General features: G+C 44.4%; 2 protein-coding genes across 5 annotated transcripts; one reads left to right on the forward strand and one right to left on the reverse strand.

Annotated features, from left to right (window-relative positions):
• Positions 1-143: 143 nt before the first annotated feature.
• Positions 144-10,697, reverse strand: sgk3 (serum/glucocorticoid regulated kinase family member 3). 2 transcript variants are annotated; one of them, XM_062479658.1, is made up of 17 exons: positions 10,498-10,697; positions 6,966-7,200; positions 6,713-6,796; positions 6,417-6,489; positions 6,253-6,328; positions 5,872-5,947; positions 5,715-5,764; positions 5,535-5,592; positions 4,862-4,945; positions 4,624-4,755; positions 3,647-3,759; positions 3,102-3,138; positions 2,515-2,601; positions 2,139-2,234; positions 1,621-1,776; positions 1,335-1,424; positions 144-1,148 (listed from the first exon to the last, which is right to left on the reverse strand). In XM_062479658.1, the coding sequence occupies exons 2-17, from the start codon at positions 7,041-7,043 to the stop codon at positions 978-980; spliced, it is 1,461 nt and encodes a 486-aa protein (XP_062335642.1). In that variant the 5' UTR covers positions 7,044-7,200; positions 10,498-10,697; the 3' UTR covers positions 144-977. The 2 variants fall into 2 exon arrangements, with proteins under 2 accessions (XP_062335642.1, XP_062335644.1); XM_062479660.1 differs by having other exon boundaries at positions 6,966-7,044; positions 10,498-10,696.
• Positions 10,698-11,680: 983 nt separating this feature from the next.
• mybl1 (v-myb avian myeloblastosis viral oncogene homolog-like 1) lies at positions 11,681-23,760 on the forward strand. Of its 3 annotated transcripts, none has more exons than XM_062480144.1 (16): positions 11,681-12,180; positions 14,763-14,862; positions 15,365-15,436; positions 15,565-15,657; positions 16,397-16,617; positions 16,748-16,946; positions 17,094-17,168; positions 17,739-17,849; positions 18,314-18,544; positions 18,725-19,108; positions 19,323-19,459; positions 19,851-19,965; positions 20,058-20,174; positions 20,363-20,467; positions 20,574-20,753; positions 21,028-23,760. In XM_062480144.1, exons 1-16 carry the CDS (start codon positions 12,158-12,160, stop codon positions 21,157-21,159), a joined length of 2,295 nt encoding a protein of 764 aa, XP_062336128.1. In that variant the 5' UTR covers positions 11,681-12,157; the 3' UTR covers positions 21,160-23,760. The 3 variants fall into 3 exon arrangements, with proteins under 3 accessions (XP_062336128.1, XP_062336129.1, XP_062336130.1); XM_062480145.1 differs by having other exon boundaries at positions 18,743-19,108; XM_062480146.1 differs by lacking the exon at positions 17,739-17,849.
• The last annotated feature ends 42 nt before the right edge of the window (positions 23,761-23,802 follow it).

Consider the following 23,802-nt stretch of genomic DNA (forward strand, 5'->3'; position numbering starts at 1 on the left):
AGACCACCAAAGTTGTTTTGTGCTACACAGAATCCCTTTTTTCACCCTTAAAGTACGATATTACTGTATATGTTGCCTCGTAGCCGGCAACGTCGATAAATGATGTAATTATTATATGGTTTAAAAAGACACATGGGTTTGTTCAAAGTTCAACGAATTTATATTTTAGCTTTTATTTTACAGTACAGTACTGATACAATGTTGAGCCAGGGCATTATACAGTTGAGTGGAGTCTGTAAAAGATACATTTCATTTCTTTAGGCTTTTCTGTTATAACTATATTTGTGTTAATTAAGGCACGATAGAGAATGTAAGCAAATATACAGGCAGGAAAACAACAAATCCAAATATTTTTTTCTTACATAACCATACAGAAAATCCGTATCACAAAGTATAGACGCATTAAAATCACCTGTCGACACATTGCGTTTCTAAGTGACCTCAAGTATTTCCAATTTCAACTCCCCAGCAAAAGACACACAATTCACTACTGAAAGTTGAATCAATATAACGATCGTAGTGGGGAAAACAACTTGTCCACATATTATAATTCTGGGCAAGTGAGAAAATAATAACGTTTCAGTGTTTTTAGTTCAACTTTTGAAGCACACAACTTTGTAAACCTTGTCTACTGCGAAGAGGAATGTTCTTTTATAAGCATTAGATCATTTTTCTGTTATCAATAAATACATTTTGGGTCAGTTTTTCCAGGATAAACAAGGGAGCGAAAACCAAAATGCATATCACGAATGATGGCACACATTTCTTAAAAATAGAATCTGTTATATAAATAGAATTAGGTAAAAATAAAGGTTACTGGACACTGTCACTCAAAATCATCCATCAAATGCTAACTCATCTTAAATTCTTGCTTTGGCTTCTCAAAATGGGTTCATCCACATTATGAATTCTTCCCTTTTATTCAAACGAATCAAGACAGGATAAGGCAACGTGATGGATCGCTGGAACCTTGACTTTTACAAGAATGAGTCATCTGAAGGCGGAGCATAAGAGAATCCCAGGAATGCATCGTCAGCTTCCATGACGCTGGCATTGACTATGGAATAGTCAGTAGAGTGGCAGACTGAGTTTGGAACGGTTTCATCCGTGAACTCTGGATCAAAGTTTGTAATGTCATAAGGAGAATTCTGCAAGACAAGGAAACAAACGGATATTCAACATGACAACCAAACGCCATAGCAACGCCATAGCAAACAGTACAATTACATGACTATGTTCCTCTACCAGGGGTTTGTATGATATTGTGAAATACAACACAATGGATAAAACGTGTCTACCAGCTTCAACGACCAGAATCCCCAAAATATATTTACCACGTTGGGTGTGAAGGGAGGTGGAACTTTTCTCTGTTCCAGGTCGTCCCAGTTGATGGAAAAAAAGAAGTCATGCGCTTTGATCTCAATCTGCAAAAATGAAAATATAGTTTGCTCAAAATGAAAATATATTTAGGTAGTTAGTTTTGTTTAAAGGGGGTTTACTGCTTGCGAAGAAGAGACAACTTATGACTTGAACCTTTCGCATTGAATCATCGGAGCCTGAGAAACACTGTTTGTCCACCAGAGGGAGTCTAAATGTTGACAAGCTGCAACAGCCACTTACAAAGTCATCTCTTGAGCCCAGTCTCCTGGTACTGTCCTTCTCTAGCAGGGCCTGCAGCAGAGACCAGGCAGTGCTGGAAGCCCCGGGGCGCATCGACAGAGGCTTGTGGAGGATGTTGTCGTACATCTCATGAGTATCTCGGCTGTAGAATGGCGGCTGTGACAGAGAGGGCGGTAAGTTAGCTCTTCCGATCTTAATATTTGCGCAAGAAGAGAAAAGTCTGTCCGTAATTATCGTCCGTAAATAGACACTTGTAGGCGCTGTATGCTTTATCCTGTAAAAAGATCAATAACAATCTGGCAACTGCTGTACAGCAAGAGTCAGGTGGCTGAGCGGTGAAGGAGTCGGGCTAGTAATCTGAAGGTTGCCAGTTCGATTCCCGGCCGTGTCAAATGACATTGTGTCCTTGGGCAAGGCACTTCACCCTACTTGCCTCGAGGGGAATGTCCCTGTACCTACTGTAAGTCGCTCTGGATAAGAGCTTCTGCTAAATGACTAAATGTAAGTGCTAAACTCACCAGGCCAAAAAGCATCTCATAGAGCACCGAGCCCAGGCACCACCAGTCCACAGTGTTGTCATACGGCTGTTTCCTCAGGACCTCTGGAGCGAGATACTGGACACACAAAGCGACGGGGTAAATCTTCAGCAAACAAGTTCATTTCCAACTTCAAGAAGACAGTGACTAGAAGGACTACAGTACTTCACACTCGCCTTGAAAACCTGACCCTGAGCCTAGACTTGCCAAATGATTAACCACCTCATTTAGACGCTTTCACACTGCAATCCTCCCGTAGTTAATGATTAGTAGCCGGACACAGGATATCCCTCAGGAGTCACCGCATGGGTGCAGCGGAACAGAACGACGTAATGCTTAACTGCTGCTCACACGTTACCTCAGGTGTCCCGCAGAAGGTGGATGTTGTCTCAGCTTGGGAGATGCCCTCCTTGCACAGACCGAAGTCTGTCAACACAATGTGTCCCTTTAAAGAGTGGAGACAGAGACATGTTTAGACGGTGTGCACTACACACAAGCAGCTCATTATCCTCTATCAGGACTGAGGAATCTATTGTTGCTCTGGAATGTCTAGTAGTGTCCACCACCCCGATTCAGTAAACTCACAATTTCCTCACTTTCTCAATAAGGCCAGACAGGAAATGCATGTGTAAAACATAACTCAATAACTGGCAGTCTCTTTGGTTAGGATTGCACAGTCTACGGGATATTGGAAAAGTAGGAAGTTTATGCTACCTAAGAAGCAAACTACTGTACTTTTTGGCAATATGTTATGTTGATACAGAAAACCTACAGCATGTAGATGGGGCTTGTTTCAAAATATATTTTGAGTAAAATAAAATGGAAAAACATTTGGGGCAACACAAAACATTACAATGTATGAATAAGGTCTGGTTAATTTGTGGACAGTTCCAGGAAACCAAATTTAGAACTTAAAAGTACATTTTATGAATTGGTCATACTTACTTCAAAGTCAAGAAGGATATTTTCTGGCTTCAAATCCCTGCAAGAAACAATAATATCATTATAAAGTTGCTAATTGGTAAATGTAATTGTCCTAAAAACTAGTTAGTTCGTCACAGTCAGTAGTAGAATGTGGTGAAACAATGAGCTACTGAGTTAAGATTGTCTCATGTCTCAATCTATATTTAATTGGGATCTATTACCCCAAGTCCATTTGACACACTAAGGTTTTAGGTAACATCATATGAAGCAGCACAGTCTACTAAAGAAAATTGCCCTCACATGTCAGTTAATCTACAATTATACACAAGCAAGCATGACCGCACTAAAAACGTAACTTGAGAGCTGCAAATAGAAAGTCTTTATTATACACCAAGCTTTGAACATTCTTGGACCGTCACAGAAATCCCATGTTTAGTGGGACTTTCCAACCGATTGAGATGCGCTCAACAAATAAGAAATGCCTAATGAACGTGCATAAAAACAGGCATCCAAACTCTACCACCAACCCAGACCACCACCAATCTGGAATCCTCTACATACATTACCTGTAAACAATGTCAAGTGAATGCAGGTATCCCAGTGCACTGGCCATTTCAGCAATGTAGAATTTCGCCCTGGGTTCCGTGAAAGTCCGCTCTTTTTGAAGATGAAAGAAAAGCTAAGATTGAACAGAACACAGAGTACGACAGTTACTGGATATTGTTGAAGGGGCCAACACTTCAAACTGTTACAGCTAAAAACTGCAAATTCCCATTTCCCGATTTAAATTCATTCATGCATGCTGAAGAGACTAAACACACAATTCCAGCAGTGGTATCAGAACGACCTTAAGAGATAAGAGAAAACCAGGTTAGGAAATAAGGTCTTGATATTTTCATAGTACCCTTGGCTTATGCTGGACAAGTGGTCAGGATGCATTCATTCTACAAAACAGGAATCCAGCCCTGAGCCATCGTTTTCACCATGGAAACAACGTGACGTTTTAAATAGATCTAGTAGTGAACTTTGCCACCACCATTATACCCCACAAAAGCCTTTTGATATAGCTCTTTATGAGTTTCTCATTTAAACATCACAGCGACAGCTCATCTACACAAACGGGGAAAAACCTAAACTTCTTTACCAGGAACAGAAATCTGTCTCACAAAAGATTGGTGAGAGTGAGGTCACACTGTGTCCAGATAGAGCTGACCCAGACCGTCAAACACTGGGATTGGTGTTGGGGAGAATCAGTATAAGCAGCTTGTATAAATGTTTAGAAGTATACAGTACATGCTTTCAAAAACATGTTTCAAACCATATATTTAAAACCTGAAATCAGGCTTTCACCGTGACCGTGGTATAATGGTTGTTCATTCATGGACACAGCCTTAAGTGGCTTCATTGTGTTTCCAAGGTCAACAGAGATACGAGAGAGAGAGTATACAGTGGAGCACACTTGCTGTGCCAATACTATCCTGGGTTCCCCTTGGCCCACTGACTCAACACTGGGAACTATATTCATAACAGTGATTCTACTCACTTCTCCACCATTGACAAAATCCAAGACAAAGTACAGCTTGTCTGTCGTCTGAAAGGAATAATGAAGCCCGACCAGGAAGGGGTGTCTGACGTTCTTCAGCAGCACGTTGCGCTCTGCCATGATGTGTTTTTGCTGGTAACAGACACAAGAGGTGTTTCAGTGCAGCACACCCTTAAACTTACAGTGCTTCTTTAAAGACCGAAGGGGTCTGATGTGATAAAATCGCAGCCAGAACTACCTCTCTCCTGTTGAGAATGACTCTTTTCTGCAGAACCTTGATTGCGTAATACTTCCCTTCCAGGGTCCGTTTAGCCAGAAGAACCTTCACGAGGGAGAGAAAGTATGTTAGCTAGCCTCAGGCTCCATTGCTTAGACAATAGTAACCAACACAATGAGGCAGTGAAATTCCAGTGGAACTGAGGAACTCTCACTTCCTATGTGTAAAGGCCACTGGGTGTTCCATGCAGAAGTAAAACTGTATCCTTTACTACAGGGAGTAACTGTTTCAAAAGATGATGTGGTGCCCAGTTTTTCATTTTTGAAGGACTAAACACAAAACATACAATGTGTCTTAAAGATACAAAGCATATAGTTCGTTCATTATCTGCCGCTTGTCCGGGGGTCGGGTCGCGGGGGCAGCAACCTAAGCAGGGAGGCCCAGACTTCCCTCTCCCCGGCCACTTCCACCAGCTCTTCCTGGGGGACCCCAAGGCGTTCCCAGGCCAGCCGAGAGACATAGTCCCTCCAGCGTGTCCTGGGTCTTCCCCGGGGCCTCTTCCCAGTGGGACGTGCCCAGAACACCTCACCAGGGAGGCGTCCAGGAGGCATCCTGATCAGATGCCCGAGCCACCTCAACTGGCAAAGCATATGACTATTGTAAATGTTGTTTTTTTTTTCTTCTGATGACATACCTTTCCAAAGCTCCCTTTGCCTATAACTTTCAGAAAGTCAAAGTCTGTGGGTTTTGCCCTGGGAAAAAAAACAAAACAAGTAAATGACATTTACACAAATGACACATGCACATTTTCACTACAAGTGTTAAAAAAATCATTTCAGGCAAGTCCTATATGTAAATAATTTGTGGAACGCACTGTGGATTTCCAGACGGTCCCAGGTTAATGTTTCTGGAGCCAGAGCTGTTCTGTAAACCAATGAGAAAACATGTCATCTCAACTGGGGTGAACGTTTAAATTAAGCCATGGTCTCATACAACGGCCTGTCTGCTAAAGACCATCACCAGGGGCCAACCTTGTCATCCTCATCCTCAGAGGCATCTGAGAAGTTCTGTGATTTGTCCATCTGCAGGAACGCTCTGACATCAGGGCTGTGTGACAGAGGGCCAGGGCATCGAAGGGTTAAATAAACACACAATGACACTGTTGTTAGGGGAAATCTACTTCCTCCATCTTACAAACCATGGGTCAGGAGATGTCACCATGACAAAACAGGGTGAGAAAACGGAAACCATGACAAATCACAAAAGGCTGATATCCATTTCCCTCCTGAACTTGTAATTATGAAGATAAAGATATGTGGCACGTGCAACAAGCATCAATCAGTTAAAATATTAATTTAATTCATTAGCAACACAGTAACTTAAACACATACTGTAATATTAGTGCTACTCACTGGTTGCTGAGCTGAGTGTGGGAGACCAGTCTCTGGATGAACTCATGCAACCCTGTTCTTCGTTGCTTAATAAACTCTAGAGAAGGAATGAAAATAATCTTAGTTAAATTAGTGGACTCTGGAGACTCGTGATGTAATATAGCATGCCCAGCACAATACCTTACCTGGATCAAAATTATCTCCGAATATTCTCTTAGCAGGGATTTTCAAGTTTAATGTTGGAAACTGTTTCCGCAACTGTATTAAAAGAGAAGATATGATATAAGCATTGATATTTAATGTAGGCCGGGAGTTCATTTACTTATGTACTTATTACTCAGAAGGACAGTCACAAGAGCTGAATCATCTGAATTTGGAAATGTCAACGTTGCTTTACATAAATGTCCAGCCTAAATATAGACTAGACTGCATATTGAATAAGGTGATTCAGCATGCGTATCTCATTGTGGCACACACTTACCGTATTGTAGAGCTTGTCAAACTCGGCATACCGTCTAAAGACAAACCACTCATGTCTTCCAACACTGACCATCACTTTGTATACCTGGAAGAACGCGATCTAGTTCAGTTTGAGATCCACACAGCTAATGCTGCTAATGTAACAATGCATTTCGCACCGCAACCATGACACTGCACACAAAACTGTCTCCAAGGATTGCTAGCCCCAGTCACTTCCTGTTGACCAGCTGTCACCAAGGCGACGGTTTACTCACGGTGTAGCGTTTCTTCTTGTCCCTCTGCTCGTTGTAGCAGGGGATGCTGACGTTGGGGCAGCTGGACTGCTCCTCCATCCTGAGGCCACGACGGGTGTGGGGGGGGGGGGGGGGGGGGTTGGAGGTGAAAGGTCACAGAGATGTTGGTCAGAGATCAAGTTTTGAAGCGCAACCTTCAGAGCGAGCAAGAAACACTTCAGGTCAACAGCTGACCCTTCCCCATCCTGATTCACTGCTGTGGAGGAGAAACAAACAGATGTACGTTTAAAAAAAGAAAGTTCCTAAATATGACCAAACTCTCAGGAATAGAAGTTCTGGTTCTTAAAAAAATAGTGTAGTAGATTCCGGTGAGAGTGCACATTTTCTCTGAGCTAACGGTTAAGGTGTAGCCATCTTAGAGTTGCTTCCCACCCTTTGTAGAGATTTTGTTTTTGGAGTGGGGGGTTGTGCTGCAACAGCAGAAACCCCACACAGGGGTCAGTGAGCTGCAACATCAACAGCACAGGCCAGCACAGGCCAACAGAGCCTGGCAGTCTCTCTAGAACCTGGAAGTCCAAGCTCACTAGAACCTGGAAGTCCAAGCTCTCTAGAACCTGGAAGTCCAAGCTCTCTAGAACCTGGAAGTCCAAGCTCTCTAGAACCTGGAAGTCCAAGCTCACTCCTACACCCCCCCACCCCCCGGTCTCTATTAGCTTCTCACCCACCCTTCTCATCTCCATCCAAACCACCCGCACTCCTCCACCACCCACTCCCTCTCGTCTCTCCATCCAAGCCCTCCCTACTCCTTTGCCCCCTCCCTCTGGTGTGTCCATCCATTTTGCCCACAGTGCTCCAACACCCACTCCCTGTGATCTTTCCATACATAACATCTATCTCTCTTTTATTTTTCCGTACAGTACCTTTTCACTACGCATCTCTATTCAAACCACAACCTTGACTGAACATCCTCTCCTTTCTTCCCCTCTCACTCCATGGCATCTAACATCTCCCAACGAAACAATTTCTGTTTATGCTATCCTTTCCTTTTTATACGTCACGCCACTGTCCTTACAAATTAGTCTTTCCTGTCCACCCCTCACCCCTCTCGCCTCAACCCTCACCCCTCTCGCCTCAACCCTCACCCCTCTCGCGACATTCCCAACAGGAGGGCAGTCTCCAACCATCTCCTCTTCCTCCATCTCACGCATCCAGAACACTCTCTCACCCACACGCTGGGCCTCTGACATTCTGCCTGGCTTCTGTCAATGTGGGGGTATTTTTAGATAACCTTCCGTAGGTCTTTGAAGTAGCAGCAACACACACACACGCCCGTAGAGTTCTTTCTGATGCTTGTTGACAAGTGCTCAGCTAGTGTTTTACACAGTTAGGCCAATGAAAAGTCACTGAACCCTCTTGAGCAAGCATCCAAACTAGCAGACCTATCCTTTCCTCATGCTAATGACTGAACATTTATCCAGTGGTTATGTCATGTCTGTTTTGTTTTGTTTGCTACAACAAAGCTCTTTGTCCACTGCAAAAGCTTGTCCTTTGTGTTTGATTGTGAGGTCAGCCAGCATGTTAAGTCATTTCTTTCAGACCGTGCCATGGCTCTCTGCTCAGCGCACTCAGTTAACAGTGTAGACCTGAATGTCCTGACAGCCATCTTTCATTCAACTCACGTCATGGTAAAGGAAACATCAAGAGAGACAGAGCCTTTTTAAAATGCAGGAGTGCAATCTGAGGGACTTTCAATCCCCAATGCCCACCCCTTTCACCCAAACACACTTCACCTCCTGTGCACACACATACATACGCTTTACCGGACACTAAACCTTATAAAAACACAGTTTACCACATTATCCATATGCTTGTTTCACACATGGATAAATAACTGACTGAGTCATTAGTAGAACTCACTTGTTAACATTCCAGAAATACTTTGGTCAAAAGAGAAATAAACGATGGTACTACAGCAACTGACACTTTTAAACTAGGCTACTCCTTCATATGGAATGTTGAACATCCTAAATGTTGACCAAATCTACTAAACTAAAAAAATGAAAATAAAAGTAGCATTTTCAGAGTGAGAGAGTATTAAATGAACTAATTCAAACCAGGAGGATCATGTAACAACATGTTGAAAAGACAAACAGATCACAGTAGATCCCAACATACTGTATGGCACAGGGCTTGTGTCGACAGGCACAAAAATTCTACTACACAGAATCAAAAATAGCAGCTCTTCCTGGTTTGTTCAAACACATCTACATCCTCGCCGGCAGACTGAACTTCCTCTGAGGATATTCCAGTTTTTCTTCAAGGTAGCACTTGTAGCAGAGCTGTGTCTGCTTTTGACGATGGTGCTGGCGAAAAACAGAAGTGAAATCTCACACTGGCAAATTGCCACGCACTGGTAAACACAGGAAGAATCGCAAAACGGCTACACCAAACAGACCATGAGCTGAGATCACCTCCCGTAGGCTATCTTACTTATTTATGAATGAGCTTCCACTACGCCCAATCTAAAAATAAAAACGAGGTCAACTTTATATCAATAGGTTAGATAGCTATACGAAGATAAGCATTTTTTCCCCAAACAATGGGGAAAAAGATAGGGTTTGTAATTAACTCAGTCACCCCAACGTGTACGATGAAAAGTGCATCTGGAATAATGAGATGACTGCGACCTCCCCGGTTTGTACACACAACAGGAGCTGGAGCAAAGCTGAAGTACCGACCGCTGTTTCTTGCTACGCTGTTTCTTGCTACGCTGCTTCTCATGCACAGGACACCTAGTCTGGGCCAAAGTTGTCTGGAGAGTCTATGTGTACTATTAGTACCTGACTACTGGTCAGGTACCAACTAGTACATATATTTTCTGAATCTCCTGGTCCTAATATTGGTGAGATCAGACCACAGGATATAATGTCAAGTTTTGACAGCTGTATAATGAATCCTCAATGAGCCATAATGGGGTCATTCAGACTTATCTTGACATAAGTCTGTGACACAGACGGTGTTATTGTAGAGCTAATTTTTGCTCTTCTCACAGTTGCTGGTGATCATCATCCTTAACGGTAAAATAACCAGTTTCAGCAACAGGTTTAATAATCATAACTTACAGTGTGAAAAAAATGTATCAGAGCAATTGCTTTCTCTGCACATTCCAGAACAGAAAGTGGATACAGTCCCCTGAATTGTACTGTGGCAGTAGGTAGCACCCTAACCCTAAAATCCTTTGAGAAACTGATGTCTTGGTCGAGGATCACGTGTGTAGCCTAATACAGGGGCTTTGCTTTTCCTTCAGTCAAACAAATTCACTGAACAAAATGTATATGAATGTATACATTCAGAGCTCTAAGCCAAACAAAAGTTGGTTACGTAATTTCACGATTCTTTAAACGTTGAGAAATGAATTACTTTTAAAATACATAATCAAATGACTAGGCTACAGAACTCGCGGATGTAACATTATGTTTACGAACGCAGTTAGCAACTATATTAACTAGCAGTAGCAATTCATCCAGAACTTCCACAGAATGTGCGAATTTACCTTGAATGTTGTTGGGTTTCTCATCCAATTAGATCCAATAAGGTGTCGGTATGAAAGAATAATTAACGTTGGTTGCAAAAATGAAACAAATCCAGCCTTCTAACTAGAGTAATGTGCTATGTTTTCAAAAGTCACAGTCTGTACTTTCTACCACCACGGTCTTCTGACAAGTGGCAGTGCAAAGCAGGAAAAACCGAGACGTAGTCCTGCAAGTTCAAATGAAATATCACGGGACTACACCACACTTTCAGGAAGCATGACTGACATGGAAAAAAACAGACAACACTACCACCTAGCGGTAGACAGACGATTAGCCCAAAATGGCAACTGGAAACTTCCACAAGTAAAACATTTGTTTCATTACAAACTTTGTACGCAGAGGTAGACGATACAAAACCAAGAAAAATAACCTAAGGCTTCACATATTGTATTTTTAGGGTTTGTTTCGCTTTATATATTTTTTTTATTTTGCAGACCAAATGTCATCTGGTTGTACTTTCAGTATCACAAAACGCATACGTTTCTTCAATGTCAGCGACCGATCTTGACGGAACCAGGTTAACAGGATGAATGACATCCTCAAATCCTCAGACACTTCCTGAACAATGTTGACGATACAATACTTTTTCCTTAAACTCCCCACTCATGCATATTTAGGCTTGCAGTGTCTATTTATAAACGTTCAATTCCAGTTCCTGATATAAATATTAGTGCATTTTATCCTTGATACAAACACGATTTAAAAGGATTATTAATGAATTATCATTGTGAATGTGGATGGTGGTCCGCAAGTGCTGCTCACCCACTAAATATGTCCATTCAATCGTTTGTAAAAATATTTGTCCACCAGATGTCAGCATAACACTACTAAGGTACATTGGGTATGTTTTGTTGTTATGAAGCATACTTGAAAAACAATGATTTGTGTTAGCCTTCCCACCCTTTAAGAAAATAAAAACACCTCAATTCAAATTAACTAGCTTTAAATCCATGTTATTTATTGGTTATCATTGGTTATCATTCATAACCATAATATAACATTATTCTAATATCTAATAATATTCTGTTTTGGAACAGTGTGAACTAGTGGTTGGCCATGATGACTCCACCACCCTACCCCATACTGCATCAGCAGTGTGCACGGGCGCTCAGACTGTACATGCGCTTTATCTGTATGAGGGACTGTGCTTCCACATTTCTGACCTATCAGGCGCGAGGCCGCCTGCGCAGATTCAAACACCCTTCTGGAAGGAGGCTGGGCGCGAGATTCGGCGGGATGGACAAAAATCGGACTGCCAAAATAATAAAATAGAGGTGCTGGGGAGTGTGGGACGTAACGGACAATTAGAGACACACCAATATTATGTTCTTTTCCTGCAGGATAAGGCATTGACATTGTATTTAACTACGCAACCAGCAAAAGAAATCGCCGGTATTGTACCAGTTGGATGATTACGTTGTTGAATTTACAACACAGCGGAGCATGACGTGAAACCATACCTTGGGAACTTCAAGACAAGACTGCCTGTATTTTGCGCTAAATACTGGACTATGGCTGGAAGCGGCTTGCATAAATAACTGTTTACAGCTGACCAAATTGAATGGATTCTAGAGCAACATATTATTTTGTGAAGCATTGATCAACTTGCCAGCTGTCATTATGGACAACATGAAGTCCCGCAGGTGGGTGATGGTTCCATTGTAGCAAGCTAGCTACTTGCTAAAATTACACTACAGTAAGAATGGCTAATGACTAGCTAGCTAGCTTTCTTAAATATAGAAAACATATTTATGCTATTTTACTAAACTTAAAGTAACCAGACAGTACTGTTAAGATAGCAAGATATCTAGGCTGCTTGATCTTTGACACAACATGTGCACCTGCTCACTGTCACACACTGGATTACTCGGTGAATGAATACAATAATTTGAACAGTAGAGTATGAAGCTATATAGTTTTATTTGAAGGAAAGAAAAAAAAGAGAAGCACTTGAATTTGGAATGAATAAGAATATAACTATATCGGTTTGCTAATAACAAAATAATCTAAGCGCTTAGCGTCTCACATTATTGAAAGTATCAAATTCGATTTGCCTTCTTCCGTACTCTGAACTGATGACGGAGGGGGCTATGGCATTCTGTGTCAAATTGTATATGATATTTGGCAATAATAATGTAAGGATATGCTCTTATGATCACCGCGCGGGACATTATGCTTACAAACTCCTCGGTCAGTGATGTCAATTTGTATCCTTTGACAGTGGACCTGAACTGTACAGGCTCCTTTCCGATTATGTGAGCAATACCCTAGTGTGATCTCATCCAAGTCCTATGCATGGAAAATAGACGTGATATATGGGTCTATGTGTCACTTTTGTAAAATAACAGTAGATTTTGTTCTGTATTTCGCAAGTGAGCGATGCATAGACAAACCAACTGAATTGCCTTAATTTAGAATTCATCCGAATGGTTTAGCATTCATAAATTCTCCGTGTGAAAGCGCAAATTAAGTATTGTCTGGTGGGCTGACTGGTGGCAGATCATTGCCCACAAACATGACAGTGATGTAACTTCAGTGAGATGAACAGCTCAGTGGCGTGTGTCCCCTGCTCCGCACCCACCCACTCCCCCTCTGTGTGGCCCATCTGTGTTGAGCTGGAGGGGGATGGGGGGGCGCGACAGGGGGGCAGAGCGGGAGAAGAGGGGGTCCTTGGTTATTTTCACTTCCCACATGCAAAAGTGAACTTGTGGAAATGTGGAGCAGGAGAACGCCTGACTAGGTTATCGATGTTCAGATCCGCCGTACTCTTTTTTATGAGTGAGAAATCTTGGGATGATGAGAGCTATGTTTACTTTAGCTTTTCTAGTATGTATTTGTTTTTAACCAGTGATCCATAAAACATCAGTGGTTCTGTTATTCATTAACCCTTCGGGGTCTGGGGCTATTTTGGCCGTTTTTGAGTACCTTTGATTTGGCCTTTATAACCTACATAAAGTTGAAGTTGTCCTACGCTTCATAAAGTTTGCCTGTATTTGAATGTTCAGCGGTTGACCGTTAGGGTCTTGTCATTAGCTTGGCCACACCCTGGTGCACTTCCTACTCCTGCCCAGCGACACACACACACACACACCTTCACTGCTCCTGAAGAGAAAGAGCTTGTTGATGAGAGTGTACCTCTCACCCCCTCCTCACCCCACCCCCACACACACTCTCTCTCTCCCGGCTGAAGGCCCACAGCCTTCCTCTACCTCTCTCCCTTACTGGACTCAGGGATTTAGCTGCACTGAAATTCAATTGGTATGTCCCAGTCACTGCTGAAGAGCCTCTTTCATCACAGGTTAGATGTACAGAAGAGCCCAGGGAGGCCCTGTTTTCCCTGCATGTGTGTGTTTGTGTGTGTGTGTGTGTTAGGTTAGCTTTTAGCTTTTATTGAAACTCCCTAGAATGGGTCTGTTCATGGGTTTTTGCAGTGTAGACATAGACCCTCAGGTTTGCTCTACGGTAACCCTTGGCAACAGCGATCTTCAATCCTCCACCCTGTTTATTAAATGTTCTATCCTGGCACAGCGTGACCCCATGGAGGAAGTGTTGCCCAGCAACAAGACATTTCTATGGACAGAGAATCGCACAACCACACTTTTCCATGCATAGCACAGACAGGGGAAGGCTAACTGTGAGTTTGTGTAGAAGGGAATTCAGACCAGACCAGTGAGTCTTGATTTACTTACACAGGACGACTTTTTGTGGAATGTGGAAGTGGACCCAGGAAGGCCATTACAACCTAGCCCACCCTTTGTGCATGAAGGCCCAGAGACTGACCAGCAAAGCAAGATTTGAAGGAAAAGCTAGTCTAATTATGGTCAGGAATGTCCTGTTTAGTACCAAGACTTCCCTCTGAAATCACTGATGGTGGCTTCATCTTGTGCCAGTGCTGTCTGACAATCTATCCACCATTCATTCATTACAGTAATTATAGTATCATGCCAGTCAAGATATTTACTGTGGGCTGTGAGGGATTCTGGTGTAGTCCTTTTTAGGTCTGAATGGCTCTCTCTCTCTCTCTTTTTTTTTTTTTTTGCGCAATGATCTCATCATGATTCCATGAGTCAACTCTGAATTACTATTTGCTCATAATGTCAACATTCAGCCTACAGTAAGCTTTTAATACCCGAATAGAAGCTATTTAGTCTAATTTGCAATAGGCCTCACTTTAGTCTTATTTGTCAAAAATCGAATTTTCTCCCTCCCTCTCTCCTATGTTCAGTGAGGACGAGGATGAAGAACTACATTCTACAGACCCAGAGAATAAGGATAGAAGCAAAGACAAGAAGACTCTGTTCAAGGTCAAGTGGTCTCGAGATGAGGTAAGTTAATAATTGGCACGTGATTGAGTCATTTTTTAAAGTAAAAGTCTTGTCTTTAACGCATGGCTCTTTAACACATGGATTTTTGTATGCTTCTTGTATGCTTCAAAGAGTTTGTTACCCCCATATAACTCCTATTATCACATTGTCGTAAAACATTATCATTTGGAACTACTGTAACCTTTGCTGTGTACAGTTATAGGGTTAGTTATTTTAAAAGCTGGAAAGGTCTGACATGTCACTTGTGAAAGGGAAGTGCTTAATGACGCAACCTCCTTAGATAAAGAAAGCTTGTCAAGAAAGTTGCCTCCTCACTGTCTTTCTCTCTGTCTCTCTTTCTCTCTCTCTTTCTTCTTCTCTTTTTTTATTGCCTCCTCACTGTCTTTCTCTCTGTCTCTTTCTCTCTCTCTTTCTTCTTCTCTTTTTTTATTGCCTCCTCACTGTCTTTCTCTCTGTCTCTCTCTCTTTCTTTCTCTCTCTCTTTCTTCTTCTCTTTTTTTAGGACGAGAGGCTGAAAAAGTTAGTTGAGCAGCATGGAACAGACTCCTGGAAGTTAGTTGCCAATTACTTCCCTGTAAGTACAACATGCACCCACTCGCTAAACATGCTGCACAGCAACACCCGTCCTAGTAGTGAACGTGTGTGAGTGTGATGGGTGTGTAAAGGTGTGGCGTTGTAATGAGGTGTGTGTGTGTGTCGCAGGGGAGGACAGATGGCCAGTGTCAGCACCGCTGGCAGAAGGTGCTCAACCCGGAGCTGGTGAAAGGACCCTGGACAAAAGAGGAGGATCAGAAGGTAAGAAGAGACGGGCGTCCCTCGTCCTGGAGGGAGGGTGGAGGGCGGGAGCGTGAAATAAAGATGGAAGGGGGAACGGAGAGAGAGAAAGAATGGACATGTGGGGGTGTTCAGAACCAGGGATTGTCCAAGTGTGTGTGCAGACTAGAGGGATGGTTTGAGTGCAAACCTGCAAAAACACCCTAATCCTTATTAAACCCCGTCATTACATCTGATATTAACTCCAGTGTTAATGCTTTGATGATTACGCCTACAGCGCAGAAGGAGAACAAATATATTGACTATCGCTGGTCGTGCTTTCGACTGCAAACTTCTCCCTAAAATAGGATGAACTTTCCCCACCTCCCTGGCTCTGCGCCCAGCGTCTCCTCAGACCTCCTGCAAAGACTGCTAATCTTTCTCCTAGCCTAAACACGAACAATGCATTCCTCACATACAACTTACATGATGTCTTGACTGCAGGGATGGCAGGAATGTGGCCCCAGCCTTCCAAAATATTGCTTTTCCAACTCCTATCTAGAGTCGGATTGTTCTGGTTACCCACGGAGACATAACAAAGATGACATCACTAGATTCCAGCCTTCTGCCTGAAACAGCCGAACAGCTTTACTCATAAAGCTGCATTCTGAACAGTCAGGACCTTTAGAAGTGTGTGTGTCTTTGCAACTTGCATGGTCAAAACAGAGTCTTGGCTCTAATGCCCCTTATGTGTGTGGCTGTGTGTGTGTGTGTAATGTAGGTTATCGACCTCGTACACAAGTACGGCCCCAAGCGATGGTCGGTGATCGCCAAGCACCTGCAGGGCCGGATCGGTAAGCAGTGCCGAGAACGCTGGCACAATCACCTGAACCCCGAGGTCAAGAAGTCGTCCTGGACGCAGGAAGAAGACCGCATCATCTACGACGCACACAAGCGTCTGGGGAACCGCTGGGCCGAGATCTCCAAACTGCTGCCGGGAAGGTAAGACCCACACGCACGGCATTCTGGGAGCTTTCTAGAGAGGAGACGGAACGTCAACAACTGCTGTGACTGCTCACTGACCCAACCAGCTGTTTCGGATTGTCATTCCCCTCTCCCTCCCCCACAACAGGACAGACAACTCCATCAAGAACCACTGGAACTCCACCATGAGGAGGAAAGTGGAGCACGAGGGCTACCTCCAGGACAGCTGCAGGGGCTTCGGCTCTGCCTCCGGCGGGGTGAGGAGACGGCACCTTAGGACCTGTGCTCCCCCTCCAGACCCCCCCCACCCCAACCACAGCCCCCTGGCCCTGACCGGACCGGCGCAGGTCAGTGAGATTTGATAACACACAAACAGACCTTTTTGGAGGGTATTATTTCAGGGACCAAAACTATTAGGTCATGCTTTTTTTGGTTCTGGTGAGACTTTGCTGTAATATATATATTTTTCTTGGTACTTTCCTGTGTGTTTGCAGCTTGGTGGCTATGGGCATTACGGCCTTTCCAGTGGACACCTCATGGACAGCCTTCATGACTCCAGCTTCTTATCAGTGAGTGATTCTCCTCCCCGCCTTCTGTTTCGTCCTCTTCCTAAACTTCTCTCTGGTCTCCTGTTAATCACTTTCTTTTATATTAACTAACGTGGGTCTGAATGAGGTGTTTTCTGGGCCAGGGCAAAGGGTCCACCTTCAGTAATTTGTGAGTTAAACATTTGTCTCTCCTTCTTTCCCTACCTTCCTTTCCACACTCCCTCCGTCCTCTCCTCCTCTCTTCCTCTCCTCGTCTCTTCCTCTCTTCCTCTCCTCCTCTCGTCCTCTCCTCCTCTCTTCCTCTCCTCCTCCTCTTTTCCTCTCTTCCTCTCCTCCTCTCTTCCTCCCCTCCTCTCCTCCTCTCTTCCTCTCCTCCTCTCTTCCTCTCCTCCTCTCCTCCTCTCTTCCTCCCCTCCTCTCCTCCTCTCCTCCTCTCGTCCTCTCCTCTCTTCCTCTCGTCCTCCTCTTTTCCTCTCTTCCTCTCCTCCTCTCTTCCTCCCCTCCTCTCTTCCTCCCCTCCTCTCTTCCTCTCTTCCTCTCTTCCTCTCCTCCTCTCGTCCTCTCTTCCTCCCCGATGTGCGTCTCTTCCAGCCCTCCGGCCTTGACGACCCAGACAAAGAGCAGAGAATTAAGGAGCTTGAATTGCTGCTTATGTCAGCAGAGAGCGAAGTCCGAAGACAGGCGCAGTGCAGAGGCCCATGCGTAAGGAGAACACACCGTAGGAGTGTGTTTTGTGTTAGCCCGTAGCATAGCCCCACATGTATGTGCGAGGGCCATCCCACATACATGTGTGATTTGTGTTTTCGTGAGCGTAGGCCACGTATAGGAATGTGCGTGAGCATGCTTTACAGTTTGAAATGCTGCAGTAGCTTCCATCTCATCCCCCCTCCTCTAGTTCCTCTCATCGCCTCACTGCCCATCCGCTGTGCTTCATTGACCCCCCCCCCTACTCCTGCCCCATAGCACCTCACCTCATTCAAATGTTTGGTGTGGAACAACCTTTGCCCCCTCCCCTCCCGCCCGCCCGCCCTGTTTTTCTACCTCGTACGGTGCCACATGTCTTCCTCACTTCTCTGTATTCATCCCGTTGCTCCACCTCTCTGGTGTACCCTCCCGGTCTCCCGCTGGACCTGCTCCACCTAACGCCCCGCCTCCTGTCCCCGCAGAGCGCCGACCGCTACGCCAGCTGGTCCGACAGCGTGTCCGACGACACCCTGACCACCAGCAGCAGCAGCCTGGAGGAGCAGGAGGGCTGGAGGGGGCCCGAGGAGGGCGACGGGCCCCAGGGCCAGCTTGACGTCTCCCCCAGTAAGTTCCTGGCTGTGGAGGCCAGCACGGTGCTCTCCACCCTGCAGACCATCCCCGAGTTTGCTGAGACGATGGAACTCATCGATTCGGTGAGTGGGGGTGTGAAACTGCAGTCCGTGCGCATGTAGCTGTTTGTTGTTTTGCCTGAGTTCATTTTTGTTGCTGTAGCGTGTGACGAAGAGAGGGATTCACTGGCGTGCGTGTGCGCACTCCACAAACTGGTGGTAGTACCAGACCTAGAACATGGATGTATTGAAAATCTACTGTAGATGTGTCTGGCTTTGCAGGACCCTGTGGCATGGAGCGAGATGGCCAGCTTCGACCTGTCCGAAGTAGGGACCCCCCAGAAGCACACCCAGGGGGGCTACGCCCCACCGGAGAGGACGATGGAGGGCCTGGGTTACCACGCGAACCCGCCCAACGCCATCCCTGGCCTGGGTAAACACTGCGCCCCGTTTGGTCAGGGCAAGCCCAGCCCTCCTCATCAGACCAGCGCGCCCAGACCCAGCCTTCCGTCCGTGGGGAGGAGGAAGAGGAGAGACAGGGTGGAGGCGTCTCATGTGTGCGACAGGACCGGACACTCCTTCCTAGACACCAGCACCGACTCTCCCAAGAAGACCCCCTCGAAAACGCTGCCCTTCTCACCATCTCGGGTACATCACACAACCATCCCTATGGAAGCGAAAGTTTCCCCCAAAAAACTTTCCTTCACATTTTATCACCTCAAATAACTTCACCATTTCACATTTTCGGGATCAGAATTTCAAAAGAAATTTGAGATTTTTTCGGTTCTAATTTTGCTCAAAATCAGCCCTCCAGATGTTGTGTGGAGCCTGATCCCCTCTGATGGTTCTTCTTCTGTTTTAGTTCTTCAACGTGTCAGGGGGTGAACACCTGAGCCTGGACACCCCAGCCCTCACCTCCACCCCTGTGTGTGGACACAAGTTCTTCAACACGCCTCTGCAGAAGGAGACCACACCCAAGCACCAGAAGGAGAACGCTGGGTAAGGTTACCACGGCTACAGTTAAAATTGACATAGTCATTTAGCAGACGCTCTTATCCAGAGCGACTTACAGTAAGTACAGGGACATTCCCCCCGAGGCAAGTAGGGCAAAGTGCCTTGCCCAAGGACACAACGTCATTTTGCACAGCCGGGGAATCGAACCAGCAACCTTCGGATTACTAGCCCAATTCCCTAACCGCTCAGCCACCTGACTCCATGGTTTACTCACCGCTACTAGCACTGCTAGTGCTGCTACTTCTGCTCAGGTCATATTCATGTCTGTTTGGATTGTTTGTAAGATAAGTATAATTTATAAATGTTTTGTTGTAATTTTATTTTAAACCTCCTCTCTTATGCTCTCTTTCTGTCCGGCTGTTTTTCCCTTCCGCAGTTTCAGGACTCCTAAGATCCGCAAGTCCATCTTGGGCCCAACGCCAAGGACTCCAACACCTTTTAAAAACGCTCTCGCCTTCCAGGAGAAGATGCATGGCCCTCTAAAGATGGTGGTCAGTGTGTTTTCAGGCTTTACCTGCTTTTACATTGTGTGCGTGTGTGTAAGGTTGTGTTTGGAAGCTAACAAGTGTGTTGTCTGTTCCAGCCCCAGCCCCTGGCTTTTCTAGAGGAGGACATCAGGGAGGTGTTGAAGGAGGAGACAGGAGCTGACATCTTCACCAGAGCAGACCACCAACCAGACTTCAGGACCTGGAAACATGACGTACGTCTGCTTGAGAACATGATCCCAAATTCTCTTGGCAACCTCTGTTTTTATCCACAACCATATCGCCTTTTGGCTTCAAAAACGACTTGTATACTTTTCAGCAGGCAAAAGTAACAAACAAAATCTCCCTCGAAAACGTAAATCAAGTAGAATTTGTGTTGATCATGTTCGTTGGTGGCCCACAGCAGGATGGCCCTGCCAGGAAGGTGCGCAAGTCTCTGGTCCTGGACTCCTGGGAGAAAGACTGCCTCAATGTCCAGCTCTTCCAGGCTCAGCTCAACAACGCACAGGTGGGTTGGTCTGGGAACACTACTATCCTAATATGAAGGAACACTGCTCACATGAACATGCCAGTAATCGGTTCCCCCCCCCTTCTCCTCCCCTCTGGCCCCGTAGGTCCAAGATGACAGCCTCCTGACCAGCTCCCTGCTGATGACCCCCATCCCCGAACGCGAGGAGCGTGACCGCCGCCTGTCACCAGAGCCCTCCTGCCCCCCCCACCGACACCTCCCCAGCCCCCGCAAGAAAAAGCCTCACCCCCCTCTGAGGACACTACCTCACCCCGCACCTGGTCAGGTACACGTAAACCTCTCCTTCACACAACCACACGCCGTTTGTGGCTATTTCAGTAGCCTCCGATGAAATGGATAGTTAACCCAATTTGAAGAGGGATGGTTTCACCTAAACCTGGCCTCCTCAGAACCCAGCACTCTAGAGGACCTAAACTGGGAACCTTGCTTAGTATTATCAGAAGGGCTCGGAGGCTAACCCCCTCTCCTGTACCTGAAGGGAGGCTAACCCCCTCTCCTGTACCTGAAGGGAGGCTAACCCCCTCTCCTGTACCCTTCAGGTGAAGAACGAGTGGGAAGCAGTGGTTTATGGGAAGACGGAGGACCAGCTGCTCCTGACAGAGCAGGCGCGCCAGTACCTTGGCACCACCTACCCCTCCTCCAGCTCCTCCTCCAGGGCTCTCGTCCTCTGAATGGCCCCCTCACTCCTCCATCCATCCCTCCATCCATCACTCCCTCCCAGAGACGCACTACACCCGTCCTGTTCAAGGGGGTCACCAAGGTAACCAAGACTGCCTGAGACTCAATTGATGTTTTTAATTAGACCGTCTGGCGTACGCGACCACAACAAAAAAGCTGTGTGACTTAAAAATAATTATTGAACTCTGCCTAAAGAGTACTTGTAAGACGTGACTGCTGTTCTGGTTGTCATGGTATTTCTTGGACACTGCCTCAGTTCTTACTTTATATTCACACTACGTTTTCTTTTTAACCATTGGCTTGGTTTGTCTTTTTGAATTCACGAGACGTTGTACTAGCCATGTAGCTGACAGTTTTGTACCGATGAGAAATGCTAGATTCTGCACTAGATAATAATGTTGGAACAGCCTGCACATACAGGACACTGTACAAATAGAATGTTTATTATTACAGGCAGTGGCTGCTTCTGAGTTTCATATTGTTAATATATATTGCTTAAACAAAAGGAAACAAAAAATATGTTTTATGAAGTATTGTAACTTTACTCATATACAGTATGTATAATCTCCATCTTGTTTGTAGACCTGCCCTCTTATCATTGACAAAGCATAACCTTTTGATGATAAGTTTTAGGAGTATGGGAGAGGAAGCTGTCAGTATTGCACTACTGAGTTTGGTTTGCTACAGGGGAAAATGTAGTGTTATGGGGTCACTGGATAGCACTTGCGGCATCATGACGGCATAAAGTTTCAGTTCCTAGGCCATACTTTACCATTAACAGTCTCAAGTTGAAACAATTATTGAATGTATTTTGTAGCGTAAAACTGCAAAGAAACTGAAAAACGGAAGGTACCTTTTTGTTCATTTATTATTTTTTTCGTATTTATTTTTTGCTCTAAAACTTAGATATTAATATAAATGTCAATCGCACAGCATGAAAGGTTCAGTAAGACTGTCTACTGTACAGCTGTTTCTCGACACTTAAGCTTTGATCTACAGTCAGTTCAACTGTTTTCTCTTTTCGAGTGGAACGTAGTCAAGAAAACAACACATGACAAATGACTATCATCATTGATTTATAACATACAGCTCTGGCAATAAACGGTATCAAAATATACAATATAAATTCAGGCTCTTGAGCTGACTACAATTCCAATTTCTCCAGTGTTCTAGAACAAGCGTGTAGTTGAGAAGGATGTGCTGTTTGTGTGAAAGCTGTAGGTTCTATTTATTAAATATCTACTAATTTATTTATTTCTAAAAACAATTTAATTACATTATTGAACAATTATATTTTTCTTTCCATCAACAAGGATTTGGCTACCTTTCACATTCATGTCTACAGATCAGAAGTAAACACACACTGCCAGAAATGTCATTCATTCATCATCGTTTTTTTGGATCAGATGAGAACTGTCCAATTGTGTAGCATTGTTGATAATGTTAGGCCAATCTTCCTCGGAATGAGAGTTTGTTCATTAGGTAGCTGGATTCCATCCAACCTCTAATCATAGACAAATTGCACTTTTCTCATTGTGTAAGTGTTGGTTCGTTTGTTTTGTGTGTCCTGATGAAGATGTAGATTTCGTTTATCTTTATTTTGAAAGCTTCAGTGCCGTTTAATGAATGTGTCACTACATGTGACAACAGAACACGCTGAGAGAAGAAGAAGAAGGCTCTACGTTTGGTTTCTTGGCCTCTGATGATGTTGAGTGCTGGTGATGGCAGAGTGTTCTAGCTGCTACTTGTACCAGACAGAAGCATAGAAGTGAAGCCAGACACAAGAGCACTGCAATAACAATCTACACCAGGTTTTGGAAGCCAAAGGACTGTTGTTCTATTGAACTGTAAATATTAACTGTGCCCCATTTCTAAACAATCCATGTTTGAGTGACCAGGTTTATGAATACTACATTTGTAATGAAGGAATTTGAACTGAATGTGTGATCATCATTTGTAATTCCCTTAATTGCTTTGGTATTTTAACTCTCTGCAAACCCTTAAATATTAATACTATTGTATAGAACAACAGTGGTGTGTCAGTGGTGTCACTCATGGGTTTTCCATAATCTGGATTATCCAGCATTAAGCATGTATGTGAGACTAAGAAGGGATTCTTGTCAGGAGATCAAGTGAAAAGATCAGACATGTTGGTGTCGCTCAGTCCCAGAGCTCCACAGATCATGCCATGGTTCACTGCATACAGTGTAAAACCACCTGTTCTTATCCAACAGCTAAATCTGTAAATATGTTTGTTCCGTGTTCCGTTTGTTTTTTTTAGAATCTTTGGAGTGTATGTTCTGTTTGTAGGTTGTGATATGTAACACATGCATGTTAACACTTTGCCATCTAACCCATAGGTTTTGAGGGAATTAAGTACAAGCGTAGGAGCAGGTGTTTTCATCTTTACACGACACAATATGATGTGCTGTCATGTTCAAGCAAAACTCATAGCATAATTCACTGGTGTATCACAATGTTTTATTTTACAATATTTCTCTGCTGATGTCATAACTAAGGTACCATAGAACTCCTACCTACTGGTTTTGTAGCCATTTACTTAATATGGAATAATAAAATGCTATCGCATTGAATTTCTGAAGCCTTTTGTGTGTTTTTTCTGTATTGATTTAAAC

This window comes from Osmerus eperlanus, chromosome 15 (assembly GCF_963692335.1).
Source record: "Osmerus eperlanus chromosome 15, fOsmEpe2.1, whole genome shotgun sequence".
NCBI classification, from domain to species: Eukaryota; Metazoa; Chordata; class Actinopteri; order Osmeriformes; family Osmeridae; genus Osmerus; species Osmerus eperlanus.

What these genes read in the sequence shown, in the direction of transcription:
- sgk3 (XM_062479658.1), bottom strand. Translation starts at nt 7,043, where the DNA reads ATGGAGGAGCAGTCCAGCTGCCCCAACGTCAGCATCCCCTGCTACAAC. An exon ending in CACACTCAGCTCAGCAACCA is followed by an intron (nt 5,948 to 6,252) that starts GTGAGTAGCACT and finishes TCTGTCACACAG; the next exon opens with CCCTGATGTCAGAGCGTTCC. An exon ending in TCACTTGACATTGTTTACAG is followed by an intron (nt 3,139 to 3,646) that starts GTAATGTATGTA and finishes TGTTTCTTGCAG; the next exon opens with GGATTTGAAGCCAGAAAATA.
- mybl1 (XM_062480144.1), top strand. Translation starts at nt 12,158, where the DNA reads ATGGACAACATGAAGTCCCGCAG. An exon ending in GACAACATGAAGTCCCGCAG is followed by an intron (nt 12,181 to 14,762) that starts GTGGGTGATGGT and finishes TCCTATGTTCAG; the next exon opens with TGAGGACGAGGATGAAGAAC. An exon ending in CAAAAGAGGAGGATCAGAAG is followed by an intron (nt 15,658 to 16,396) that starts GTAAGAAGAGAC and finishes TGTGTAATGTAG; the next exon opens with GTTATCGACCTCGTACACAA.